Source organism: Chaetomium tenue, assembly GCF_020726465.1.
Source record: "Chaetomium tenue strain MPI-SDFR-AT-0079 chromosome Unknown F5144scaffold_1, whole genome shotgun sequence".
In the NCBI taxonomy this organism is placed as follows: domain Eukaryota; kingdom Fungi; phylum Ascomycota; class Sordariomycetes; order Sordariales; family Chaetomiaceae; genus Chaetomium; species Chaetomium tenue.
Window position 1 is genome coordinate 1,272,201 of NW_027117329.1, and position 25,760 is coordinate 1,297,960.

Sequence of the window (25,760 nt, forward strand, 5' to 3'; positions counted from 1 at the left end):
GATCTGGGTATTGATTGCTGTTTGCGATGCGGGGGAAAGGATGTATAGTCCCGGCGGAAAATAAAACAAAAACCAAATAAAAACAATATCTGTTTCATCACTATCGCCCCGTTGGTCGACTTTCGTCGAAACATCATAAAAGATCCTCAGCGGTGTCGTCGCGTTTGGTGGGGCTGTCGCGGGGCACAGACGTCACCAATTCACCCCTGCTTCGGAGAGGACGGATAGACAGGGGTGTCGTTTTCAATATCTGCGGGCTGAATGAAGTCCCTGCACCGCGCCCCTGAACCACCAGACGCCAACTTCAAGGATTGTACTTCGTACACATGTGGGCAGCTCGCACCAGCGATTGCGGCTGATTGTAGCCGCCGAAGTGACTGAGCAGCCTCGAGGGCGCCTCGCCAACCTCCAATCGAAACCATACCGCGCAGTCCGACTCTCAAGATGGCAAGTACCCTGCGCCGCCGAGTCCCCGGCAACGATTCACCCTCTGAAACGCCAACACCCCGTGATGAGAGCCCCGACGGACCCGAGAAGGCCAGCGACAAAATCAAGACGGTTCATCACCACCGGCCGCAGACGCGCAAACGCAGAAACACTGCTATTTTTTTGCTCGGCAGTTTGTTTGGGATTATCGCTGCGGGTTTCTTCGCTCAGAGCAATGACTTGATAGACTTCCCCGAGATTGGGGAGCTGAGCATGGATAGTTTCTTCGACGTTCTTCCGGCGGGGTTGGTGAAGGATATGCGGGAGTTGGTCGTAAGTCACCCTTCTACTACCGCAAGACTGCGTTGGCTAATCTTTTCTCCATTCAAGATCGGCGAGCGCGACTCCCTCGAAAGTTACGACGCGTTCTCCGTTGGCATCAAGGCGCGCTCCGAAGGTCTTACGGCGCACCACCCCATCGTCATGGTTCCTGGCGTAATATCTACCGGCCTCGAGTCCTGGGGAACTTCGAACGCCTCTCTCCCCTATTTTCGGAAACGGCTATGGGGCAGCTGGAGCATGATGCGGGCTCTGGTCCTAGACAAGGAAACATGGAAGGCTCATGTCATGCTGGACAAGAAGACTGGCCTGGATCCGCCCGGGATCAAGTTACGTGCGGCACAAGGCTTCGACGCCACCGATTTTTTCATTACGGGATACTGGATCTGGAACAAAATTCTCGAAAATTTGGCGTCGCTGGGCTACGATCCGATAAACTCATACACGGCAGCATATGATTGGCGCCTGGCGTACCGGAATCTCGAGAAGCGGGATCATTATTTCACGAGGCTGAAGTCACATGTCGAGATGGCTGTGCTACTACAGGGCAGAAAGGTCGTACTTACCTCTCACAGCATGGGTAGCCAAGTTGTGTTTTATTTCTTCCATTGGGTCGCCTCGAAACACGGTGGTAATGGGGGCGATGATTGGGTCGAGAAGCACGTTGAGTCGTGGATCAACGTCAGTGGATGTATGCTGGGGGCGCTCAAGGATGTTACGGCCATCCTCTCCGGCGAGATGCGTGACACGGCGCAGCTGAATGCCTTTGCTGTTTACGGGCTTGAGAAGTTCTTGAGCAAGGCTGAGCGGGCCGAAATCTTCCGCGCCATGCCGGGTATCTCCTCCATGCTGCCGATAGGAGGCAGCGCCATCTGGGGTGACCACAACGGGGCACCAGACGACCAGCCCGACCAGGAGCATACCTACGGCTCATTCTTAAACTTTCGGACCGGCCAAAACTGGACAACTCCTGACCGGAACTTCACCGTGAACGATGCCATGGACTACTTGCTCGATACGTCAGAGGACTGGTATAGGGATCAAGTGAAGGGAAGCTACTCCCGGGGCGTCGCAGAAACTGCCGCCGAAGTCGAGGCCAACGAAGACGACCATAGGAAATGGATCAACCCCTTGGAAACTCGGCTTCCCCTTGCGCCTAGCCTGAAGATATACTGCTTCTATGGCGTGGGCAAACCCACGGAAAGAGGGTACTACTACCGCTCCCCCGAACCTGGATCGCTCACCAACCTGAACATGACAATCGACACGGGCCTGTCACAGGGCATGGTCGACCGCGGCGTTATCATGGGTGAAGGCGACGGCACGGTTAGTCTTATGAGCACGGGGTACATGTGCAACAGCGGGTGGAAAATGAAACGATACAACCCGGCGGGGGCTAAGATCACGGTGGTCGAAATGCCTCACGAGCCGGATCGTTTTAACCCCCGGGGCGGACCCAACACAGCGGACCATGTCGACATCCTGGGCAGACAGAATCTCAACGAGCTCATTCTGAAGATTGCGGCCGGGAAGGGGGAGACCATTGAAGACTACATAATCAGCAATATCCGTGAGTATGCAAAGAGGGCGAAGGTGTACGAAGAGGGAGAGAGATGAGTGTATGATGGGTAGAAGGACATAGGATTTGGCGTTTTCTGGGGCTGGTCGGCTTTCTTCTGGGTTTCAAAAACTTGGACGGAGCATTTACTTGGTGGCCATTGTTTTGTTTAACTTTCTTCCTCCGTGGTACGCTAGATTCGTATCCAATTGATACCCAATTTACAATCGTGAAAATTAGATCCAGACAGCCCTGTGATATGTGTGTAGATTCATTCGTCTGATTATCACTCGTACGGATTCCATGTTTGCACGACTATTCGTATGTACCTATGTAACATACCAACTGTTACGCCAGAGAAAACGGTGGTCATAGCACGGTAGGTAAAATGAAAACCGTCACACTGCAGCCCTCTTCGACGTCATTTCGTGTTTTGTGGGGTAAAGGTCCGTGCATACGGAGCCCACCCAAAAAGGACAGACGTATCAGCAGGGGTTCTGTTTCGCAGGCGTTCTTTCCATCGCCGACCAAGCAACGACTGCGACCCCTCCAACTTGCAAGGCGGATTGACCGGCGGAGCACATGCCTGGTACACCAAGTTGCGATTTCCACCGGATGGCCGAGTCACCAGGAGACTTGATTTCACCAAAGACACGGGCGACACATGTGTTGGATTGTGCCGTCCGCAAATGTGATGCCCGATACTCTGCATTCTGCGTTGGTGCCGTTCGTTTGAGAACATGACCGACTCCGATGGTTCTTGGTCTGCCGAGAGCGAGCAGCAATTCTGGGATGGTAAGTCCTCGATGAATTGCGACCTAATTCACTCAGCAGGCGCACTGACCACTCCCACCTTGCAGCTCTGAACGGCGTTTTATCTTCAGCGTGTGCGACACCGGAGCAGCTCGACGAAGCCTTGCGATCATGGCTCGATTTAGTCACCAAGGCCAGGGACGAGTATCTCGAAAGCGAGGACGATGTCGCGCGTTGTTCAGAGATGCTCCTAGAGAGCCCAATTTTTAGCAGCAACGGCAGCTATGTCCAGACACAACTCATCTACAGCCTTCTGCAAGAGGACGAGTTCGCCCAGCTTCATGTATATGCCAACTTCCTTCTACTCGCTGGCCGGACGAAAGAGGATACATTTCGGACCATGATACATGAGGGGTGTTTTGTCCGCTTGCTTGAACTTATCAAGAACTGCGGGGGCAGAGACGGCCGTCTCCATCGGCTTCTCTTACAATTGATGTACGAGATGTCGCGCATCGAACACCTTCGCCCCGAGGACCTCCTACAGGTTGACGATAGTTTTGTCATGTACCTGTTCCAACTCACCGAGGCTTTGTCCGACGATGTCAACGACCCATACCACTACCCCGTGATTCGAGTCCTGGTTTGTCCTTACCCGTTCCTCCTGTACCTGGCTATCGGCGCTAATAATCGTAACAGTTGGTGCTGAACGAACAGTACATGGTCGCTTCTACCTCGGCAGCAGTTGACCCCAGCTCTCCGGCGGTACTCGTGACAAACAGGGTTGTCAAGGTTCTCAGTGTTCATGGCCCGTCATTCCGGACCTTTGGCGAGAACATCATTCTGCTTCTAAACCGAGAGACGGAGACCTCGCAACAACTACTCATTCTCAAGTTATTGTACCTTCTATTTACCACGACAGCGACGTACGAGTACTTTTATCTCAACGACCTCCGAGTTCTGCTGGATGTCATCGTTCGCAATCTCTTGGATCTGCCCTCCGAAGCGAATATGTTGCGACATACGTATTTGAGGGTACTGGCTCCTCTGCTCTCTCACACACAGCTCAGTCATCCCCCTCACTACAAGCGGGACCAGATTCTCGGCTTGCTTGAGATATTACGTGGTACAGGCAGCGCCCATTTCATGCCACCCGAGCCGACAACGCTACGGTTACTTGAACGAGTCGCAAGGATCCCATGGTTGGTTGAGGATGAAGTCGAGACACCGGATATGAGTCCGATAGGAAGCTTGGCTCACTCACAAACCGGCAGCTCCGTGAGCGTTGTTGCGAACGTAACCGAGAAACCCGGTATCAAGACACCGAGTCGGAGATCGGGGATGGGGCCGGATTCGAACGACACGGATGCACGCACTCCTACTGGGGGGAGCCCTCCCAGACCCAAACCACCGCCGCCGAGGACCTTGAGAACAAAGATGTCCCTACCGGAGGTGCCCAAACATCGTCACGGGGCACCTATTGCCCATCCGGCGGTGAGCAATATTGCTACCAATAAAACCGGGAACGCGAACGGGGATGGGCAGAAGAAACAACCGCCGAAAATTCCTCCGCCTAGAAGAAAAGCAAGGCTTTTGCCTACAGCTGGAGGTGACGCTCGAGCAACGAGCGAGTCATTGCCAGCGTCCGACTCGGCAACCCCTGTGTCTTGAACCGCGACTTCGCGGTCGCTTATTTGTTTGTATTTGAAACCTCTGCGAAACCGGATGTTGGATGGATTGGATGAATACCCCATGTTTATTGTTTAATGGTCGTGGTGGAGTCCGGTTGATTATGGAATCCTACGAGTGATAGAGAGAGCATGGTTTGGGATCGGCCCAACCTCGACGGACTGTACGGAGCACACCTGGGGGGTCAAGAACAAGGCATTATGCATCATCGGCGTTTGAAAGGTTGTGTGTGTTGTTCAGGGAAGAGGTTGTCCACATATAACCATTATTAGTTGTACTTATTTTGGGGCATTCAGTCCATAACGGGGGTATCTTCTCGTTTCAGATGGACAAGTGTAATTCATATATTCCGAGAGGCTCTTAGAATGGCTCAACTCCGACCTGACTCTAACTTGTCTCGCGGTCTCCCGAACAAGGGCCGGACCCCCCCACTAAATGCAAAGGCCCACTTTTAACAACCCGGGGCCGGGCTTCGGTGCAAGACGCCAAATTTTTGGTGCCGTTCAAAGCACCGCGACTCCGGCAATCCACCACACCCCCCAACATTTTCGAATCCCGACCCCCCGGAGCAATTGACCGACGGAACAACCGATTTGAGTGCCCTTCCCTGTGATCCGTGCGCCACATTCCTGGGCGCAGCGTCCCGAAGACCAAGCTGCCCACGATGCCACCACCAGCAACCCATGTAGCCAAAACGGCATATAGGACTTTCCGAGAGCTCCATGGCGTGGTGGTAACTGCGGGGCTGATGGACAAGACGGTGAAAGTGCGGGTGGGCGGGCAAAAGTGGAATGGCTTTCTTCAAAAGGTGCGTCCTACATCATCTCCCGCCTGAACAACCCCCCCCCCCCTCCTAGCCATTCTCCCAGGAACCCAAATTAACAAGAGCAATCAACCCCACCGCCAGTACTTCGACGACCCCAAAACGCACCTCGTCCACGACCCCAACAACTCCCTCCGCCTCGGCGACGTCGTCGCCATCACCCCGGGCTGGCGCGTCTCCAAGGACAAGCGGCACGTGGTCAAGCACATCATCGCGCCCGGGTCGGGCGTGCCCATCGACGGCCGCGCGCCGATCCCGACCGAGGAGGAGCGCTACGCGCAGCGCGAGGCCGACCGCCTGGCCAAGCTGGAGCGGCGCAGCGTCAACAAGACCGTGGAGAAGGCCGAGAAGCAGGTCGGCGTGGCGGAGCTGATCCTCAGGAAGGCGAGGAAGGAGTTTGCGCTGCGGACCAGGTTAATGGGGGTGAGTCTCGAGGGGGAAAAGGCTGGGGATCCCGCGGCGGGGGTGCCACAATGAGGGTATGTCGGGGCGAGCGAGATGATGGGTGTGGATAGTCTGGGTACCCTATGTCCGGAAGGATGGAAACGGTAACCGTGTACAAAACCGAGGGAATAGAGGGCCTCACTTGTATGTATCAACAGGCAATATCGCTGGGCAAAAAGGCTATTGCCGAGTGTTTGCTAGAGAATCCCATTTTCTGGGCCTCCAGGACGCTCTTGCTTGGTTAAGAAGAAAGAACCAAGTTTCGGTTATCTTCAAAGCCGAAAGCTCCCAGCACAACCTCTGGGAAACATGGATGTTTTTGGTTTATAAATATTCTGCTTTGCTCTGTAAAGCGCCTATGCAATCAAAATCTAGATAGGTATATCCCGAGAAAGTTCCTTGTATAAGCTCCATGATAGCCCCTATCCGCCCCTTTCGCCGAACTCTCTTGCCCAGTCCTCATATTCCTTAAGGCCGGTCTTGCTCACGCTCGGCCTGATAGTGGTCAAGCTAGAAACAAAATCTGATAATTCCATGGGTCGTATTTCATCCATGGTCATGTGTAGTAAAGCCTCCCCAAGAGACCGCAGCGGACCCATAGCTGCGTCCTTGGCCAGCGCCGTGATATCCGAGCCCGAAAACCCTGGAATGAAGGTTAGATAGTGATGTATGGAAATTATGAGGGAGTGAGATCTTACCATCAGTCATGCCCACGAGGGTGTCGATGTCGACATCGCTCAATGTGTGTTTTTGTTGTTTCAATAGCGTCTTGAGTTGAACCGCTCGCGTCTGCGCCTCGGGAAGCGGTATATACTGGCGCCTCACAAACCTCCGCCTCGCCGCCTCGTCAATCGCCCACGGCAGGTTGGTGGCTGCAAGAACAAGCACCCTATTCGCGTCCCCGCGTTCCTTATCCTTCTCTCCTAACTCTCTCCCGGCCGCTGCGCGCTGGAGATCACTCCACTGAATCAGAAACTCAGTCTTGATTCTCCGCGTGGCTTCGTGTTCGCCTGTTCCCGACCGCTGAGATAACAGGGAGTCGATCTCGTCGACGAAAATGATACTCGGCGCAAACACTTTGGCTAATGCGAAGAGGGCGCGGACAAGCTTCTCGGACTCTCCCAGGTACTTGCTGGTGAGACTGCTGGCTGAAATAGAGAAGAACGTTGACTTGGACTCGGTTGCGACCGCGCGCGCCAGCATGGTCTTGCCCGTGCCAGGTGGCCCGAAGAGTAGCATGCCTCTAGCGGGTTCGCGCAGCCCCATGAAGAGGTCAGGGCGGAGAAAAGGGTAGACGACCGTCTCTCGCAGGGCATTTTTGGCTACTTCCAAACCGGCGATGTCGGTCCAGTGAACCTCGTCACCTTGAATGATGATCTCGTTGAGTATCTGCTTTGCCGCATGTTGATCGACTCCTGGTGGAAGTTGCTTGAGGACTGTGGCCTTCCTCTTTTTCCACGACTTTGCGGCCTTTGTTTGCTCATCCTCTGTTGAGCTGTCAGAGAGCTCAGCCAGGGAGTCAGCGACTATGGATGTTTCTCTTTGCCGGCCGTTGCTACCTTTGTGCCTCGAAGACTTTACTGGAATGTCGGATGATGAGGAAGAGAGGTCACCAGTCGGCGGGGAGGAAGCCAGCCCTGCCCTGTTCTCTCTCCTCTTGCTCCCCACTGGTGTCGTGGTGATGCTTCTACTAGATGGAGTGCGGCTAGGCTTGGCCCTCGTCGCAGAGTTCATTTTCGACTCTGCTCGTCGCGAAACTATAGCGGGATCCGACGACGTCTTCCTACCTATCGGGGGCCTCCTTGTTACCTCCGAAAAGCTTAGGTCCGCATCTGAGAATTCTCTCGACTTCCTCATTTGTGGTGTCTGCGGGTGGGCAGTCCGCCTTCTGGGTGTTTGTTCTCGGACTGGAGACTGTCGCTCTTGGTTCTCCCTCAGCGCAAGCGAGCTCAGGGCACTAGAGGCTGCGCTCACAGATACAGGTGAAGGCCGAGGGAATGGATAACCCTCAGCCTGCCGTGAATCCGTTAGATCAGTACTCACCCTCCGATCGGATGGTTTCACTGGGCTTCGAGTTCGGGGGGTGGTGAGTCTCCTGGAGTTGCTATCCCATGTCTTGTATAGCGATTCTGAGCTTCTACGCGGTGACTCGGACGAGGCTGGCTGGCTCCCAGGTGGGCGTGGCAGTTCCTGACTATCCGCTGGGCTCTGGTCGGCCGCATCTCGCTGGCCGAGCAAGCCCCATGCTAATACAGCAGCTTTCCCGGCCCCGGGACCATCTGGTGGTTTCTGGTATGGCCGTCGCAGAGTTGTCTTGGTAAGCTTCTCGCCAAGTCGGCTCGAGCGCAAAGTGGTGCGCATCGTATGCCTCTCTGGGCTGGACGCACGGGACACTTTCTTCTCGGGGGAAGGCTGTGGGGAGCTAGGGCTGATGGTTTTGCGCGATGGCGAAGACGATGCAGCATCATCGGTTTGTGGCCCGTTCCCTCCGGCGGTAGTCTTCTGGAAAGAAGGCACCCTTGTATGAGCAGACTTTCGCTTGAGCAGGTCCGGCCTCGCGAGTTCTGTGTAGGTGACAGCGGGAATAGTTCCGTTCCCTATCCAGCCCTGTTCTTCTTGCTTGGGCATCGCAACATCGTGTGGTTCAGATTGTCCTTGGCCCCCTTGGTTTTGAGATGAGGATCCGACATCCTGAAGAGTCTCTTGGCGGGATAGGCGGAGGGCTTCGAGGAGATCAATCCGTTCTTTACATTGGAGCTCCAATTGGCGGATGCTGTCTATTAGGGCCTTCTCGGTCTCGGAACGCGGCGTGGAGCTGGGGAGGACTCTGTTGGCATTGTGATCGTATATTTGCTCGAGGGCCTGTCGCCAGCATCGCATAGCCTCGTCTTCATTTCCCTACGCGTTGCAAGTCAGCGGCTGTGTTTCTGGAGGCGAGAGAGTGGCGAAGATGGTTGGACGGTCCATACCTGGCTCTCATAGTAGACGGCAGTTGAGCACGTCAGGTAGCTCTCATCGTATGTCTTCTGCAGAATGGACAGGGCCGTCGCGGTCCTGTTACCGAACATGGTGCACCTCGTCGGGCGTGGACATTCCGGCGTGGCTTTGCACGGCTGACGACGGGGTATGGTCGGAACAAAAAACCAAGGGACAGAAATCGTAGCAACCACCGTTGCGCTTAAATTTAATGTTCAAGCAGATATGGCCGCCAAAGAACTGAAAACCGCCGGGTCGGGAGCAGTTGACGGCGCCCAGCGCATGAAGCCTGTATCTAGGAATACAATGGGTTACAAGGCGTATTTCTGTAAGCTGGTATGGGTGGGGTTAGGTATTGTGAACCGATGATAAGACAGGGGGGAGGCGGCAGAGGGCGGTGCTGTGACGTCGACAGGGGATGCTCTCTCCATCCCCAGAACAGCCGGGAACTGCGGGGCACACTGCAACAGAATGGACTACAGAGGTAGGTAAGGTAGCTCGACGCTCAGAAGTCATAACAGGGCTATTCAGTATCATACCGTGGTGGAATGCTTCAAGATATCTCAAATTCTATGACAATAGGACTCGAATTTCCCCCGATGTTCGAGGGAATAAAGTCCGGGGCCCTTGGATGTCATCCTGCTCGTCCTGCTCTTGCTCAGTCGCCTCGTCCACCAAGATGAGCATTTCCTCAACATGCTCAAAATCGACACAGAATTTCTCAGCTGCTTCTTCAGTAATACTTTGAACCAGCCTCGAATCTTGGAGATTCTTTAAATTCTCCATCGCATCCATCAATGCCGACGGCAGGAAGTCGTCCAGCTTTTGACTCGCCTGCGATAGCGCAGGTGACTGGACGGATTCAAGCAGCAATGCTTTCTGTATATCTTCCTTGCTCTCCCCAAGGGGCTCTAGCTGCACGATCAGGGAATCTAGACCGGACTCGATCCGGAAGAACCGATACTGCGTCTCCACTAGGCGGGCTCTCTCCTCCTGTATTTGCGCTTGGAGTCGAGCGGCGCGACGCTGCGTGAAATCAAACTGGGAAAGACTTCTCTCGGCAGTCAGTAGACAGTTGATGAGGAAGATGGAGTTCGATGGGGCGCGGAGTGGCTTGGCCATGTTAGCCGACCCTGAGATGAACGGGTCGAATGCCTCCGCTAGTACGGGTTCAAATTCTTCTTCTCGGTCACTCGAAGATGTGAACGATGTCTCGTACGTCTTCATTATGGCCGCCAGTTGTTCTAGGGCGCCTAGCAGGAACTCAGGAGGGCGCAAGTCGGCAGGCGTATGCTGGAAGTCGCCCTGGATCGCCGCGACGTGGTCTCGAGCCAGAGAGCGGAACTGTCGGAGAGCTTCGGATTCGAGCGCCCCAAGTGTCTCCACGAGAGCCGACTCCACGCTGAGCAGTTTGGAGAAGGTGCTCCTGTAGAAATTGAGCAGGTTTGCGAGCTTATAGGCCAGTATCGTTTCCTCGTTAGTTTGGATCACTTGCTCGACTCGTTGCCGAAGTAACCGTGCCGCGCCCGACATGTCCCGGTCCACCAACTCATTCAAGGTTTCCACGGCGTCGAACGTATCCGAAACTTCACCGTCTTCGGCAACGAGCCGCCAAATCTCGTTGTCCCGGCCAGCCTGGATGCCCTTCGCAATTTCATCGCCTTCCCCGATAAACAAACCCTCAAGGGCTTCCCGTTCACCGACGGCTGCTGAGTGTGTCCAGGCAAGCATGTCCCCAACGTATCTCAAGGTATCATGCGCCACGAGCTCGATAGGCTTGACCGACTGGTCCTCTATTCCGGACGGCGAGCTGCCGGTCAAAGCCGTGTGAAAGGAATTGGATAGCACATGCTCCCGAGCCTCAGCGAGGAAGTCAAGGCAGTTTTGAAATAGGCTGGGCCGCTCGGCCAACACGCGAAGTGCATGGCGGATAGACGAACCTATTTGAGGGTTCTCTAGGTTCAGAGTTTTGAACTCTCTTTGAACCCACTTGTACAGCTTCTGGAAGCCCAGATTGAGGTTCTTGGAGGTCTGTTCCATAATCTCAAGCCCCAGTGTCTGGTTCTCAAAACCGAGGAGGATCTCACAATCCTTACTAATCCTCTTTGCTTTGGTGAGGGCAGCAAAAAAGAGGTCATCGACAGGCTCCGAGGTTAGCGTCAATGCAGCCGTCTCATCCTCGGACAGCACAAAATTGGCATTGAAGGCACCAAGCAAAGCCTGCTTTTGTTCGACTTGGCGCCGCTGAATCATGAGCTGGGAAGCCTCTATCAGGGTTGATGAAGTGGTCTTCTGAGCAGAGCCGATCTGTGTTTTCATCTCGTTGAAGGTTTCATTCAACCTGCCAATGGTTGTGCCGATCCGTCGAAGTTGCTGACATCACTGTCAGCCAAGTACGTCAAGTAAACAATGAGGCTCGGCGTGCATTATCCTGTCATACCTCGGCAACTTTGGCGAACTCATCGATGATCTCGCCATTGCTGTCAATAACCTCTTTCTGCAGGTCTAGCCGTAGCTGGCGCCGTGTCTCTGCTGTGTTTTGGACGCCGCGCTCGTCTAAGAGCGCAAGCGCTTCTCGGAACTCGGTATCCGCATAAGATGACGAGAGGACCGTTGTAACCTTGGACGAGAGAGGGTTTGCCGCCTTCGCGGCCAGAGACGACGTGGCCGTTGTGCTCTGTGGCGAGAGAGGCCCAGGGCTGGACGACATTTTAATTGATACCGCAATGTGGAAGTTGATTAATCGGTTGAAAATTGCATATTGTGGTAGTGCTAGCCTCGGCCCTATTTGGGCTCGTTCCTAACAGCAATTCTATTGCAGCTGTGGTTCGGACAGGAAGTCAGAGAGTTACATTCGCAAGCTAGGGGCTGAAGCTTCAGATGATCTGTACCGCCCGTTATGTTACCTTACTTCCGGCGTATCGTACGGACAGCTCGTATGTACATTACAGTGGAGTGTTGTGAGGGTCCACATGCATCTTGGCAAGCGGCTTCGAACACACCGCCTGCCAAAATGGCCGCTAGCGTGACTTCTAAAGCTCGGGCCCTTCATCATTCTGTCATCGACGGCAGTCACCTGAACCAAGCACCGGGTCCCTCAAGGCAGCCAAGACCAGCTGCCAGCATCCCCAGATGCACCTTTCTTACAACGAGCAGCCCGCCTGAGGGCAGCACCTTTCTTACAACGAGCAGCCCGCCTGAGGGCAGCACCTCCTGACCACCAACACAACGCAAAGCCCCGGTGGCGTTTCAGGTCCGCAGTAACTTGAAATTCCCTTTCCAACAGAAGAATCCATTAGCCCATCGGAACTTTTCGACATTCGCGAACGTCCCTTAAGAGCCGCCGATCAGCCTTCCGACCAAGACCCAACATTCGTCATCGCCACATCCTCTTCGATGCCACCGAACGTTTCCAGCCGAGCCATACCTCGAGGCTAGTCCGTAATGGCGTCCAATCCCTTTCCTAAGCCTGCGTCAACAAGGCAGGGCCGGCCATTTTATGAGGACCTCCATGGCCGGGCAGGGGATACGGAGGGTCTCTTAGACGAAGAAAACTTGAATCACGACTTTCACGATTATGATTTAGAGAACGCCGAAGGTCTCGGGGTTGAAGATAGCCGCACTACTGCGGGTGGGGTCTCTAGCCCGACCCCAAGAAGCCGCGGGCAACCAAATAACCGACCACGCAAGGATCGGCGGTCTGCCTGGATATCACAAGAGGATGAAGGTGATAATGACGTTCCGGCCTCGTTGCTGGTGGAGTGCAACGAGGTAGACTTAGCTGCCGGCCAGTCTAGAAAGAAGAGAGGAAACCAGCCGGCCGCTGTTCCGGGGCCACCAAGTGCTCGCGCCCAGTGGGAGACGGCCCAAACGCATCAGCGGCTGCACGGCGATGGGGTATTTGGGCCATCACGTCACGACAACCGTTTACCGAACTCGGTGTTCGCCGGGGTGGTGTCGGGCAACGCCAAGAAGAAGGCTGAGTGGAGATGGGCTAACGTCTCAAATCTCGACAACTTCATCAAGGAAGTCTACGATTACTATATTGGCCATGGCGTGTGGTGTATTTTGCAAGAACGGGCCCTGCATCTCGTGTAAGTGGCGAGGCCGCCAGTCTTCTGGGTTGGAGCTAATGTGCCGCAGAAACGTTACCTTCGTCGCTTTTTATTTGACCTTTCTCTCTCAGTGCCTAGACTATAGCAAGTTTCCTAGTAGCCAGAGGCTTTCCCAGGTCCTCGTGCCTCAGTGCACCAAGAACATGTCGGGTGTTTGGAGCTTCGGCCTGTGGATGTTTGCTTTCTACTTCATTTGGAAGTCGATCCAATACCTCTTAGATCTTGGACGGCTACGCAACATCCGCGAGTTCTACCTCCACCTGCTCGACATCCCCGACCAAGACATGCAAACGATTACGTGGCAGGAGGTAGTAGCCCGCATCATGGCACTAAGAGATCACAACCCCAAGACAGCAACAACTTTGACAGCAACCCAACGGCAATGGCTCGGCAGCCAGTCCAAGGAGAGGCTCGACGCATCGGACATTGCCAATCGTCTCATGAGGCGAGAAAACTACTTGATTGCGCTGATCAACAAGGATGTCCTTAACCTGACGATCCCTCTACCCTTTTTAAAGAATCGACAGTTCTTCTCCCGCACCATGGAGTGGCTCCTCATGTTCAGTATCGTCGATTTTGTTTTCGACGAGAAAAACCAAGTCAACCAGGATTTTATCCGCTCCGAACGCCGAGCCGAACTGAGCTCGAAGCTCCGCGGACGATTCCTGTTTACCGGAACCATGGTCCTCTTTCTCTCGCCTTTCCTCGCCACCTACCTTCTAGTCGTCTACTTCCTCATGTATTTCCATGTAGGTAGCTCTGTCACATTAGGGAGTGCGTAGGCGCTAACTACGTACGTTTCGCAGGAATTCCATAAGACTCCGTCTGCCTTAGGGGCTCGAACATACACGCCGCTCGCCGAGTGGAAGTTTCGAGAGTTCAACGAACTACCCCATCTGTTCCGGAAACGGATCGGCATGTCTCATCCATTCGCCAGTCACTACATCGACCAGTTTCCCAAAGCCAAGACGGAGATGCTTGCCTGGACGGTGGCTTTCATTTCAGGTTCTCTGGCCACCGTCCTTGGGCTTGCCTCGATCATCGACTCCGAGTTATTCATGCACTTTGACATTACCCCTGACAAAAACGTTGTCTTCTACGCGGCCATATTCGGAGCTATCTGGGCAACCGCCCGGGGTATGACGTCGGAAGAGAATTCGGTTTTCGATCCCGAGTTCGCTATGCGGAATGTCATTCAATATACTCATTATGAGCCGGATCACTGGAAAGACAGACTCCATAGCTTTGACATCAAGCTGGAGTTCTCGGAGCTGTACAAACCCAAGGTGGTCATCTTCCTCGAGGAAATCTTGAGTATCCTCAGCATCCCCTATGTTTTGTTGTTTAGTCTTCCCAGGTCTAGCGACCACATCATCGACTTCTTCAGAGAATTTACCATTCACGTTGACGGACTCGGCTACGTTTGCACCTTCGCCGAATTCGACTTCAAGAAGGGCATTGGTAAAGGCGATGGAATCAAAGACGGCAGGGATGCGGACGTTCGAGACGATTACTACTCGACGAAACATGGGAAGATGGAAGCTTCTTACTATGGCTTCATGGGCAATTACGGCAACTACGCCCTTAACCCACGGACCGGAGCGGCATCGCATCTACCGCCGGGGGCTCGGAGTCAGTTCCATCCGCCGCCAGCCTGGCCAAGTATAAACTCGCCGCCGCCTGCAACCGACCTCCAAACCTCAAGGATGGGCTGGGAACGGGCGAGGGGTGGGGGTTTAGCCAGGGAAGCGCGGTACGGCGCAGCACTGCCACAGCCATCACCCATGGCGTCCATCTTACTCGACCCACATCATCATCCGCCGAATACGCTCCTCGCCGGCAGAAGCATACACACGCCTCGCCACCAACGCGGCGCGGGTTACCAGGGCGTTATCGAAGAAGGTCTTGAAGATGATGGTGAGGTTAGTGAAGTTGGGAGGCAACGGGATTATGAGGAAGCGTACGAAAGCGGGGGCGCCCTCGACGAATCGGCGTGGCAGACATCACCCACCCGAACGCTCAGTAGGGAGAACAGTGCAGCAGAAACCAGTCGACCACCAGAAGCCGGAGTTGTTCACATGATTTATCAATTCAACCAAGCGCAACTGAACCGCAGACCGGGAGGAGTGCGATGAGTAAGCGATGGCGGTGCTGGGGATCATCGTTTTATTAGCTTATTGATACTCAGTACTTGTTCAAAATTCGCATTCTATGGATGAGAGTGAGGCCGGCCGTATGGCCGATACGGCCGAACCAACGGTGGCCAAACTTCCCGAAAACGTGACGTTCCAAGCTAACATCATCCTTCCTCCCTGCCGCGTGGTGCGTGGTCCCTGTCACCAAAAAAAGAGGTTGTCAGCCTTGGGCACCCGGTTTTACCAGCTTCGGAAAGAGGATGACGGCCGTTGGGTAAAGAATTCAGGGACGCGCGGCTTAAGTTGTCCAGTCAGCACTTCCCCAGGAATTTGTTAGATAGCCAACAGATAAGACCGAGCTCAAGCATTTCCTCGCTGCGTTGATTTCGTTTGTGCCTCGGAGAAAGGGTCGGCCACCTTTCGGCCCCGGCGGAGGCGGGGCCCGCCACGGATCTGATAAGAAAGCTGCAAGGCTGTTTTGCCGAGGGCTCTCGTGCCAGTGCGGACGCTAAAACGGATCAGTCGGGGCATCTCCGGTATCGAACCCACCAAAGAAGCCACTAAATCCCTGGGCTGCGGGGCAGCAACCAATGCTTTCTTGCCGCCCGCCACCCCTGATTGCCCGTGGGAGGTTCTCAATTCCCCGACCTCCGTGACCGAAACAGGCCCAATTTTTTCTGGGCGCTCTTGGAACAAAGCCGACAACGGTCATAGAAAAATTCGGAGCTTGTTTGTGCATCGTCACAGCCTCAACACCATCATCGACGGGGATCTCCGTTTTGCGCCCCTCCCCATCTTGCGCGGCCTACGGCAAGATACACCTGTCAAATCCGGGCCTGGACACTGCTCTTGAGCGCATCGTAGCCGCCAAGACATTAGCGGTTCGAACAGCGGGCTTAAAGTTTGGCAGTTTGTGGTGACAACGACTCCAAACAGAACTTCACTTTTCCCTACATTGCGTCACTTGGTGCCTCTCCGCAGAAACTTGGTCGCGCACCCCCGCCAATCTTCCCCTCACAACAACACCCACCTTCACCCTGGCTCTCGACGTAGGCGCGCCGGGAGCCGTGGCTTCCCCAATGGCTCAGCCAAATGCCGAGCCCGTGGAGGACTACGAGTGCGTCGCCGCCCTGCGTTTGCCGACGATGGACCAGGCGACTTACTGCCAAAGGATGACGAAGTGCTAACACGATTGAAGTTATGAATCGCTCCCACCTAACTTTTCGTTGCTCCAAAACATGACTGCCGGCGCTTTCGCCGGTATTGCGGAGCACTGCGCAAGTGAGTCCCCCCTCTCTTTGATATCGGCGTCCAAATTCAGATACCCCCACCTTCCTACAGCCAGGCGCTAACACGATGTGTAGTGTACCCTATCGATGCGATCAAGGTGAGCAGACGCTGCATCCTTACTATACCAACATCCTCGCCAGCCGATGTGACAGCACCGCTGACCAGTTCCACCGTGATGCGCAGACACGCATGCAGCTTCTCAACCCTTCCTCCTCGACCGTTGGGACGGGAGTGATCCAGGCTACATACAGGATGGCGAAGACAGAGGGTGTCTTGAGCTTATGGCGGGGAATGTCCAGCGTGATCGTTGGAGCTGGCCCTGCTCACGCTGTCTATTTCGCGACCTATGAAGCTGTCAAGCACGTAATGGGCGGAAACCAAGCCGGTGTCCACCACCCTCTAGCCGCCGCAACCAGTGGCGCATGCGCAACGATCGCCAGCGATGCGTTAATGAACCCCTTTGACGGTACGTCTCCTCCCAGTGTGTACCCCTCAGTTGGTCGCTACTAAACACCTCTGGGCAGTCATCAAGCAAAGAATGCAGATCCAGAACTCGGCGAAGATGTACCGCTCCATGCTCGACTGCGCGAAATACGTCTACAGGCAAGAGGGTCTTGCCGCCTTCTACGTCTCATACCCGACGACCCTTTCCATGACCGTCCCCTTCACGGCGCTGCAATTCCTTGCCTACGAATCTATCTCGACCTCGATGAATCCTAGCAAGAATTACGATCCCGTAACACACTGTTTGGCGGGAGCGGTGGCGGGCGGTTTTGCCGCCGCACTCACGACCCCCATGGACGTGATCAAGACGATGCTTCAGACGCGCGGCAGCGCTACGGACGCCGAACTCAGGACAGTCAACGGGTTCATGGCCGGCTGCCGGTTATTATACCAACGAGAGGGCGCTCGTGGTTTTTTCAAGGGCGTGCGGCCGAGGGTGTTGACCACCATGCCCAGCACAGCCATCTGCTGGTCTGCCTACGAGGCGTCGAAGTGGGCATCCCTGACATATCTTCCAGGTTTAAGCAGTGACGCTAACCAGGTTGTAATCATAGGGCCTACTTCATTCATCGCAATACCAAGTCAGCCTCATGACGGGAACGCAGAGATGTGACGGGTTAACTGAATGAAGGTATTTGCATGCCCCCAAACAACCCAACCTACCCTACCTAGGCTAATGCTTAGCTTACCCTTGTAGAAACCTCGCGGCCAGGATAAATTGATTCATCCACCAAAGTGATACGATGCAAAACCCTCGCTTTATTGCGAATTCGAGGTCGACACGATACACTTCGGGCCCTCGAGCATTTGGCCGGCGGGAAAAGCCTGGCGTCATGTGCTGGAGCTCAGCACTGTGTACATAATCTCTTGTTGTCTCTCGCGCCCGGTGGGTTTAGATTTTGAAGGGGCGTTTCTGCTAAATACCAACCTGGACACGGGCTGCTTGCCCGCCCGCAATAGCGTGTTCACATACCATCACCGATCCATCAAGTCAAGCCAGCTCTGACCACCACCGGCTTCACTCGGAAATGTCAGCATTGGCATTGCCAAACCCTAGGGGATAGTTTTGAGGGGCTACATTAGCTTGACCTGCCACTGTTACATCGGATGGGGGCGGGCCGGAAAAGGTAAGCATGGGACAGGTCCACAGGAAAGAACACATTTCTCACTCATCGGTTGCTTCTAAGGAAAGAATGGCGCGATGAGAGATAGGATTGTTCAAGGCGGGTGACCTCCCGTTCAAAATGACCAATGGTGGCTCCAAGTTGCTGTGTTTGTACATGTTTTTACTATTGCACTTTTCTGTATCACACTGTTCTATGAGGCAGGGCGGCAAACGACCCACCTCATCCACGCGCTCCCTAAAATCACGCTTGTACCGAACGAAAGTACAACCCTACCCTCACCAGCGAGACGAACCACGCCCAATGCTGCTGCTACCTTGCGTAAAGCCTTATCAGCCGGCTCCGCATCACAACTAACACCTAAACTCCCTTCCTCTTGGTGCATAAAGAAGAATATATAAAATCGTAAAAATTACGCTCCGAATGGGAACCCAGACCCCCTGAAGTTGAATTGGAACTGCTGACCGCCGCCGCCACCCTGCTGGAACATGAACGGGTGGCCTCCGCCGAACGGATTGCCGTGATGTTGCGGCTGCTCGTGCGAGTTGGGGTCGTCGCCGCGGTCGAAACGCGCACGTAGCTCGGGGTTGCTGAGCACCTCGTACGCTTCGTTGATAGACGCCATCTTCTTCTCTGCTTCCTCCTTGGTGAGGCCCTGCTTGGCCGCCTTGTCCGGGTGGTGTACCTTGGATAGCTTGCGGTAGGCTGATTTAATCTGGCGCTCGTCGGCGTCGTGCGCGACGCCCAGCACCTTGTAGTAGTCCTTGGTCTTGCTGCGCTTGAGCGCGACCTGCGCCTTTTGCATAAGGGGGTTGATGGTCTCCTCCTTGCCAGGGTGGGCTTCGGCGGCCTTGCGGAGGGTGTTGATGCTAGCTTCGAACTCTTCCGCGTCCAGAAGGTGTTTAGCGCGGTAAAGGAGGCCGTAAAATGAGTTCTCGTCGTGTTCAAAGGACTCTTCGCAGTATTCCTTGGCCTTCTTGCTATTTGACTGGTGTAAAGGTTAGTGAGACCGTCGAAAGAGTGACAGGGCGGGAGGTAAACCTACTTCATAATAAGCCTGGCAAGCCATTTCAACCAGCTTCGCAACTAGAACATTCCCTGCTGCTCGGGGGATTGTGCCTTCCTCCCTCAATGACTTTACTTGGTCCTTGACCTCCCGAATCAACCCCTCGTCATCCCCCGATGGCACAAGTTGTCGCACCGCCGTCATGTGTTGGCTCTTTTCTAGAGCCTTGGTAACCTTCTGGATCACCTTATCCACCTGCTTTTCCGCCTTCAACAACCGCTTGCACTCCTTAGAATCTGGGTCGGAGTGCAGGCACTTCCGGATGGATGCCATGCCGTCCTGCAACTCCCCAAGCGCGTAGAACTGTATAGCCGAAATCTTGACATGGGGTGATGTATCGCCGGGTTTCATCTGTAGGATGTGCTGAAGATCGCCGATGCCCCTTTCCATTGCCCCCCGTTCGAACGCGCACCTCGCGCGCAACTCGCGTAGCGACAATGCGCGGTTCGCCGTCAAAATGGCATCGTCGGCTTGCTTAATGCATTCCTCCCAGTTCTCCGAGTTTGCGGCCGCCTCGGCGAGCGTTGCTGCGCCCTTGGCCTCCTCCAGGCTCGCGAGCTCCTCCGTTTTCTTCGCTTGCAGGTAGTGTTCCTTGGCCAGGTCCCAGTCCCCGAAACGAGCTTTCAGTTTTCCCAGTTGCACGTGCGCGCCCTCGAAGCCGGGCTGGAGGGAAAGGACCTTTTGGAAGTCGTCGGTGGCTTGTGAGGTGCGACCCAGCGAAAGATAGGTGGTCGCGCGCTTGAAGAAGGTCAAGTAGTTGGTCGGGTCCCTTGCAATGGCGGCATCGTAATATACGAGAGCATCCCCGGTTTCACCCCTCGACAGATGGGTTTGCGCCGAGGCCAAAAGCCTGGAAACGGGGGTATCGGCAGGAATGTCGGACGGCGACAGACAGGTCACCAACGATGGTGCCGATAAAATACTGGCAGCAAGCGCCAGTGTTGAGAGGCGGACCATCATCTCGGCGGAGGTGAGGAAACGGGGAGGTAGGGGATGGCGTTGCGCTTCGTTGACCAGGTGTGCAAGTCTGGCAAGCGAGAAAGGCGTTTAAGCGCGACCGCTTGCTGCAGAATCGGCTGGATTACCTCTGAGGAAAAGGGCAGCCCGAGGCTGAGAGGATTAGTTACTTGTCTGCCAACAAAATGTTTCTCAGACGTTGGTCCAATGGTGGAGGACACGCTGTAAAGTCCGGGTCACCATGAGCATCGATCAGCAGCTCGTTCCTTTTGACCACGCTGGACTTTCCCGAGTCCATCAAAGCAATCTGGCCACTCTGTTTTTGGAAGCCGTCCGGGTACCTGGAGAAAAGGCCACTCATACCGTTAGCGCCACCCCTCACAGTGCATATCACAGTGCTGTATCAAAAACGCGAGTAGTGTAAACTGAGTTCCAAGGTGTGGGGTACAAGTGGGAGCTGCGGGTCCCGGCAAAAAGGTTTGACCGCTTTTGCTGGGCCGAAAAAATATTATCGGCTTGGAATCTAGCTCCATACAATCCGGTCCCCAATTGACGACACAAGGGACAAGCAACTCTCGAAATTCGCCGTCAGCACAACTTCCACGGCGGACGTCCAATCGCAATGTCATTCAGAGGAGCACCCCGAGGCCGCGGTGGCGGTGGTTTTGGTGGTGGTCGCGGAGGAGGTAAGACAGAAGAAGTTTCAATTCGGGGTGAAACCCAAGATTGAACAGAACGTATGGAAACTGACAACGGAAATACAGGACGTGGTGGGTTCCAGCAGCGTGACATGGGCCCTCCCGCTACCGTTCTCGAGATGGGCAAGTTCATTCACGCCTGTGAGGGCGAGATGGTGATCGAGTCCACAAACCCCAAGGTTCCGCACTTCAATGCGCCGATATACCTCGAGAACAAGGTATGACCCTTTTATCCAGCTCTCCCTGATCCCGAATCTGACCAAATCGATAATAGACGGCAGTCGGCAAGGTCGACGAGGTCCTTGGACCCATTAACCAAGTCTATTTCACCATCAAGCCTTCCGAGGGCATCCAGGCGACTTCATTCAAGTACGGCGACAAGTTCTACATTGCGGGCGAGAAGCTCCTACCTCTCGAGAGGTTCCTTCCGAAGCCCAAGCCCCCGCCGGGAACCGTCAGCAAGGTCAGGAAGCCCAGCCGCGGTGGCGCAGCCCGCGGTGGTCGTGGAGGGCCCGGCGGTGGTTTCTCGCGTGGCGGAGGCAGGGGAGGCGGCAGGGGAGGTTTCGGCGGGTCAAGAGGAGGCGGTGGCTTTGGTGGTGGTGGCTTCGGGGGCGGCTTCGGGGGTGGTCGTGGGGGTGCGCCGCGGGGTGGCAGAGGTGGTTTCTCGCGTGGTGGCGGCCGGGGCGGTGGTCGTGGCAGGTTCTAATCTGTTACACTCTCACCACGCTCTCCAATTCCGGAAGTGGGTGTGGGCCCTGTATAACTACGAGGTGCTGTGCTCCACTGGGCGGGTATTAGTCTCATTTTCGAGCGGAGCCAAAACGTCAAGGTCGGGATTGTCACGGAGGATGCTTGGACTGGCTACACAGGCGTTATGGGCAGGCTTTGGGTTTATTTGCTGTATTTCGTGGTAAAACTGGACCAGATCTACGTCGTACATGTCACGGTGCAGCGTGGTAGAACCAGATGCCGTTTGGTTGAGTCTCACTGTTCATCCGCCACGTTTTTCAGCTTCTAAACTACCAAGCCTGCAGAGAAACCTAAGGGGGGAGGTCAAGTTTTGGGGCGGTTTCAACCTCCGATGCGTTCCAACCTCCCCAGGCCAGTGGGCCTCAAATCGACGAGGACGCCGGCACTACACTGTTTCCTAATAGCTTCCATAACGGCCAGAGGCTTATCATGTTACATTGATGGCTTACTTTCTTTACATGGCCTGATACACACAAGGCGCTGGGCAATGGTGGCGCAAAAGAAAAGAAGACAGTGGGTAAAATGAGTAGCTTGATCTATCGGTCGCGAATCTAGGGTATTGTAGGTAAATAAGGCATCTAGCAGCAAACCGCACGTTAAGACACGGAATCACAACCCCGCGTTTGATCCTCTAGGGTACTGGCCTGGGATATGGAGGTGCGAGATCGTCTGAGCGCTATCAACTCGGATCGCACCACCAGGCCTCGCGGAAACCTCACTGTCGATAACGCCGTCATCACCCGCTTGGGTTACCGCTTTTTCCCCGTCGCGAGATGTCTGCGCTTCCACCTTGTTGCCATTACGGGCGCTGTCCAATGCCGTAATTCCTTGGGGGTCGTAGATCTCGCTCCCCCCGCCATCCATAGTTGACGAGAGCTGCTGGTGTGGATGTGGAAGCGGAATGGGTACTGGCTCGGCCCACGTTTGAGAATCGTATCCTCTGTCGACCGGTGATACGTCATGTGTTGTGGTAGTCGAATGTCCGGGCATACCTGGTACCTGCAAACTCCGCCTTTGTGGCCCAGTCGTAGCCGCTGAGTTAGGAAACTGCACTGGCCCACCCATGGAGCCATCCATGGCAGTAAGACGCTGGAAATTCCCCGGCTCGGCCCCGCGTGGTTGGCTATGATTCTGCAGGCTCTGCGGGTGTTGACCTAGGTCGCTTCTTGTGGGTACAGTTGCGATGAACGGGTCATGGTGATTGAGACTTTCGCCGTATCCGGAGCTTGCGCTAAGAGGTGAGACAGGGACCTGTAAACCTCTTTGTGCGTTCACCTGGAGATCGGATGGAAACCGCCCACCAGAGGGACGTCGCGAGAGCCCGTCTTGTCTTGATTGTTGGTTAACCGAGGCTACGGTAGCTGTGAAGGGTGGTTCCTCGTCATCATCAACACCGTCGCTGCTGACGGACGACCGTTGTGAAGACCGGCTAATGCTCCGGCTATTGGCGCGCACGATATTACTGCGCTCCTCGAGCGTCTGCTCCGTCACGCTCTTGATGTCCTCGTACCAAGCCATCATAGTGTCATGGCTCTCGGCACGAAAGACCCATTTATGGCCACGGTGCATCGTCCCAGTCTGTCGCCCCTTAAGAACAAACTTATTCGATGAGCTGCCATCGGCGGAGTGGGATCCTAGTTTCTGCTCGGGTAGGTAGAGCGACATGAGGGGCGCTTGTGTCTTATCTGCCGATTTGTACTCATGAAGATGAGTGGGAGAGAGAACATACCTGACCATGTCAGCTGCTGAACATCTTAGACTTTTAAGGCGGTGGGGACTCACCATCCGGGCGTGTAACTCTTCAGGTACTTGCTCTTTCGCTCGAGAAGCCCCGCACGTATCTCCTGGCAAGCGTAATGATCGCGGCCGGGATAATGGATGGATTCCGCTAACCGCATAGGGAGCTCGGGGTTCACGAAACGGTCATCCCTCTGGATGAATGACGTCCATTCTGTGTCCTTGGGCATGGACACGGGCCCGGCGCGAAGCTCCTCGATTGTATTGTAGGCGGCATCTGATTCTCTTTTGAGGATGCCAGCGTACGCGTTGTATGCCTTCTGAATCTCGCCGACGACAATGGACTCAAGCTCGTTTCCCGAGTTCTCCAAATTGAGATAGGCCTATGTGAAGATTACTGTCAGTCATTCCAATATCCAGGCATAATCGTGCGTCTGGAAGTGTATGTACCTGATGCAAATAGTTCTCCTCGTCGATTTGCCTTTCAAGTTGCCGATCCACCGCGAGCCGTAAAATATAGGGGTCTTGTTTTCCTATGGTCAGAGCAGGGTCGAGCTCATTCTGTCCGAGCGCTTCTTGTAGTTGATTGACGGCCTTGCGAGTACTGTCCATCTCCTTATCAACCGAGTTCTTGAAATCGCCCGACAAGTTCTTGATTTCCTTGATCTTTTGGTGGAGATCACTCCGCAGCCCAGTGAGGGCCAAGATCACATCCTCCTCGATTTCCCTGGCCTTATTAGCCTCGGCAATTGCTTGTTTGTTGTAGCCTCTCAGTATCTGCAATGCATCGTCCAGGCCGCCGGAGGAAAGGAACCCAGGCGGGGTGGCAGTGTTGTTCAATACGTTTGCCAATTTTATCAGCGATTTCGCCCGGTGCTCGTAGTGTGTCTGGATTTCCCTAAAGTAGATGATGAGGTCTTTGAGCGTCTTCCGCCACGCTACCAGCAACACGTGTCAGCAACATACACAAGAAAAGAGCAAGTCAAGAAGACGCAGAAGACGGACCTTGGAACCGATTCGCGAGTACCTCGGTCGGGTTGGCTGCGGTTGGCACTGGGCAATAGAACGCGCTATGCATCTCGTCCTGGTCCGTTGCTGGTTGCAGGGCTAGACTCCTGACGCTTCCAGCTTTCATGCTCCTACGGCTTCCGCTGCGTTTCAGGCTCGCGCTCCTTCGAATCGATGCCTTCTTCTTGAGGGTATTGCCACGGGACAAAGACGATCCATCTCCAATGACACCACCCCCATGGCTAGAATAGGATGCCGACCGTTGCATCCCGCTAAGCCCCTGGTCATCGACAACGGAACTCCCACGCTGGCTAGCATCCCACTCCTCTGTAAACCTGGCGGGTCGCATAGAGGCAGGGGCGGTCAGGTGGTCGCCATAGTCGCCTTGTGAATTTGCGGCAGTATTGGGGAGCGCCTCGATAGCAGTAGAACCTGAGTGGTGGTGTGTCTGTTGGGCTTGTGGGTGCGGGGAGTGGCTCGTTCGGTCGTACCCGTTGGCCTGTGGTGTGGAAGCAACGGCGCCCTTGACCGTCGACATGGCCTGGAGGTGCGCGAAGCGTGGATGGCGTTCAAGTTATGATTCGCGCTCGCTCGCCTTGAAGCAGAGTGTTAGCTGCCGCGGCATTGGGTAGCAATACACCGCACTATCGCATAAAACCTGGGAGGAACGCACTGTCTTCCTCGCGATAACAGTGATCCTTTCCCAGCATGCCGTTGGGATCGTGTGATGGCGGTTTCGTCAGGCTGCCCACATAAGACACGACAGGCGGATCAGGAAGAAAGAAGAATATGCAGAGGAAATAATGCTAAGGGAACTCCAAGACCAGGCCGGCAACGGTGTGTGGTGATGTCGTTGTTGGCGACTTGGGGCCGCTTCTTGGCGGACTCTCCGTTTACGGAAAACAACTAAGTGGGGTCCTTGCGCTTGGCCGGCAGGAGAGGGGCGAGTTAATGTAAATCTCCACCGAAAAAAAAAACAAAGCAAGAGATCTTGATGAGCTTAAATGGAGCGTCCTGGTCGGAAATTGTTAAGTTTTACCATAGCAAATTGCCCGGGGTGGGAAGCGTCGAGACCATGGGGAAACAGAAGTGTAAACAGGTGTAAGGTATACCGAGGAGAAGAGACGAACTTCCATGGTAGATTAGCGGTTTCCAAGATGGAACCTGGGCCAAGCTGCGGGCTTGGATGCCGCCCACGAATGACGTATGACGTGGCCTGGGAACCACTCCCTCCATCCGCCCGGGTCCTCACCATTCACTATCAATCTCAGAAGCGTCAGGTTACAACTTGGCGCGACCCCCGCCCACCCCGGTGTCGAACATGGCTATGTCGCTGTGCTCCCCAGCTAGCCAGTCCTCTTGAGTAAACAA

At 54.8% G+C, this 25,760-nt stretch overlaps 10 protein-coding genes across 10 annotated transcripts; 6 read left to right on the forward strand and 4 right to left on the reverse strand.

The window, feature by feature from the left end:
* Positions 1 to 28: 28 nt before the first annotated feature.
* F5144DRAFT_500963 (Lecithin:cholesterol acyltransferase-domain-containing protein) lies at positions 29 to 2,630 on the forward strand. The gene is made up of 2 exons (XM_066786383.1): positions 29 to 759; positions 817 to 2,630. The coding sequence occupies exons 1-2, from the start codon at positions 445 to 447 to the stop codon at positions 2,380 to 2,382; spliced, it is 1,881 nt and encodes a 626-aa protein (XP_066647947.1). The 5' UTR covers positions 29 to 444; the 3' UTR covers positions 2,383 to 2,630.
* A 214-nt stretch (positions 2,631 to 2,844) lies between these two features.
* F5144DRAFT_522195 (uncharacterized protein) lies at positions 2,845 to 5,148 on the forward strand. The gene is made up of 3 exons (XM_066786738.1): positions 2,845 to 3,118; positions 3,184 to 3,716; positions 3,773 to 5,148. Exons 1-3 carry the CDS (start codon positions 3,064 to 3,066, stop codon positions 4,742 to 4,744), a joined length of 1,560 nt encoding a protein of 519 aa, XP_066647948.1. The 5' UTR covers positions 2,845 to 3,063; the 3' UTR covers positions 4,745 to 5,148.
* A 50-nt stretch (positions 5,149 to 5,198) lies between these two features.
* On the forward strand, positions 5,199 to 6,346 carry F5144DRAFT_553690 (mitochondrial 37S ribosomal protein uS17m). Its single transcript, XM_066787815.1, has 2 exons — positions 5,199 to 5,570; positions 5,670 to 6,346. Exons 1-2 carry the CDS (start codon positions 5,427 to 5,429, stop codon positions 6,060 to 6,062), a joined length of 537 nt encoding a protein of 178 aa, XP_066647949.1. The 5' UTR covers positions 5,199 to 5,426; the 3' UTR covers positions 6,063 to 6,346.
* F5144DRAFT_553691 (P-loop containing nucleoside triphosphate hydrolase protein) lies at positions 6,347 to 9,432 on the reverse strand. Its single transcript, XM_066787816.1, has 3 exons — positions 8,999 to 9,432; positions 6,728 to 8,927; positions 6,347 to 6,672 (listed from the first exon to the last, which is right to left on the reverse strand). The coding sequence occupies exons 1-3, from the start codon at positions 9,095 to 9,097 to the stop codon at positions 6,452 to 6,454; spliced, it is 2,520 nt and encodes an 839-aa protein (XP_066647950.1). The 5' UTR covers positions 9,098 to 9,432; the 3' UTR covers positions 6,347 to 6,451.
* Positions 9,433 to 9,466: 34 nt separating this feature from the next.
* Positions 9,467 to 11,872, reverse strand: F5144DRAFT_553693 (oligomeric Golgi complex subunit 6). The gene is made up of 2 exons (XM_066787817.1): positions 11,446 to 11,872; positions 9,467 to 11,378 (listed from the first exon to the last, which is right to left on the reverse strand). The coding sequence occupies exons 1-2, from the start codon at positions 11,713 to 11,715 to the stop codon at positions 9,576 to 9,578; spliced, it is 2,073 nt and encodes a 690-aa protein (XP_066647951.1). The 5' UTR covers positions 11,716 to 11,872; the 3' UTR covers positions 9,467 to 9,575.
* Positions 11,873 to 12,194: 322 nt separating this feature from the next.
* Positions 12,195 to 15,468, forward strand: F5144DRAFT_553700 (autophagy protein Apg9-domain-containing protein). Its single transcript, XM_066787818.1, has 3 exons — positions 12,195 to 13,099; positions 13,149 to 13,869; positions 13,927 to 15,468. The coding sequence occupies exons 1-3, from the start codon at positions 12,450 to 12,452 to the stop codon at positions 15,253 to 15,255; spliced, it is 2,700 nt and encodes an 899-aa protein (XP_066647952.1). The 5' UTR covers positions 12,195 to 12,449; the 3' UTR covers positions 15,256 to 15,468.
* A 696-nt stretch (positions 15,469 to 16,164) lies between these two features.
* F5144DRAFT_14428 (mitochondrial carrier domain-containing protein) lies at positions 16,165 to 18,001 on the forward strand. Its single transcript, XM_066782412.1, has 7 exons — positions 16,165 to 16,372; positions 16,454 to 16,536; positions 16,620 to 16,642; positions 16,729 to 17,011; positions 17,070 to 17,541; positions 17,604 to 17,680; positions 17,747 to 18,001. The coding sequence occupies exons 1-6, from the start codon at positions 16,335 to 16,337 to the stop codon at positions 17,641 to 17,643; spliced, it is 939 nt and encodes a 312-aa protein (XP_066647953.1). The 5' UTR covers positions 16,165 to 16,334; the 3' UTR covers positions 17,644 to 17,680; positions 17,747 to 18,001.
* Positions 18,002 to 18,557: 556 nt separating this feature from the next.
* F5144DRAFT_14606 (uncharacterized protein) lies at positions 18,558 to 20,292 on the reverse strand. The gene is made up of 2 exons (XM_066782430.1): positions 19,219 to 20,292; positions 18,558 to 19,161 (listed from the first exon to the last, which is right to left on the reverse strand). The coding sequence occupies exons 1-2, from the start codon at positions 20,197 to 20,199 to the stop codon at positions 18,586 to 18,588; spliced, it is 1,557 nt and encodes a 518-aa protein (XP_066647954.1). The 5' UTR covers positions 20,200 to 20,292; the 3' UTR covers positions 18,558 to 18,585.
* Positions 20,293 to 20,818: 526 nt separating this feature from the next.
* On the forward strand, positions 20,819 to 21,600 carry F5144DRAFT_542816 (H/ACA ribonucleoprotein complex subunit 1; the record flags this gene model as incomplete). The annotated part of the gene is made up of 3 exons (XM_066787205.1): positions 20,819 to 20,882; positions 20,961 to 21,112; positions 21,169 to 21,600. 3 exons carry the CDS (start codon positions 20,819 to 20,821, stop codon positions 21,598 to 21,600), a joined length of 648 nt encoding a protein of 215 aa, XP_066647955.1.
* A 549-nt stretch (positions 21,601 to 22,149) lies between these two features.
* Positions 22,150 to 24,927, reverse strand: F5144DRAFT_635656 (uncharacterized protein; the record flags this gene model as incomplete). Its single annotated transcript, XM_066792617.1, has 4 exons — positions 22,150 to 23,373; positions 23,427 to 23,764; positions 23,832 to 24,319; positions 24,387 to 24,927. 4 exons carry the CDS (start codon positions 24,925 to 24,927, stop codon positions 22,254 to 22,256), a joined length of 2,487 nt encoding a protein of 828 aa, XP_066647956.1. The 3' UTR covers positions 22,150 to 22,253.
* Positions 24,928 to 25,760: the final 833 nt, after the last annotated feature.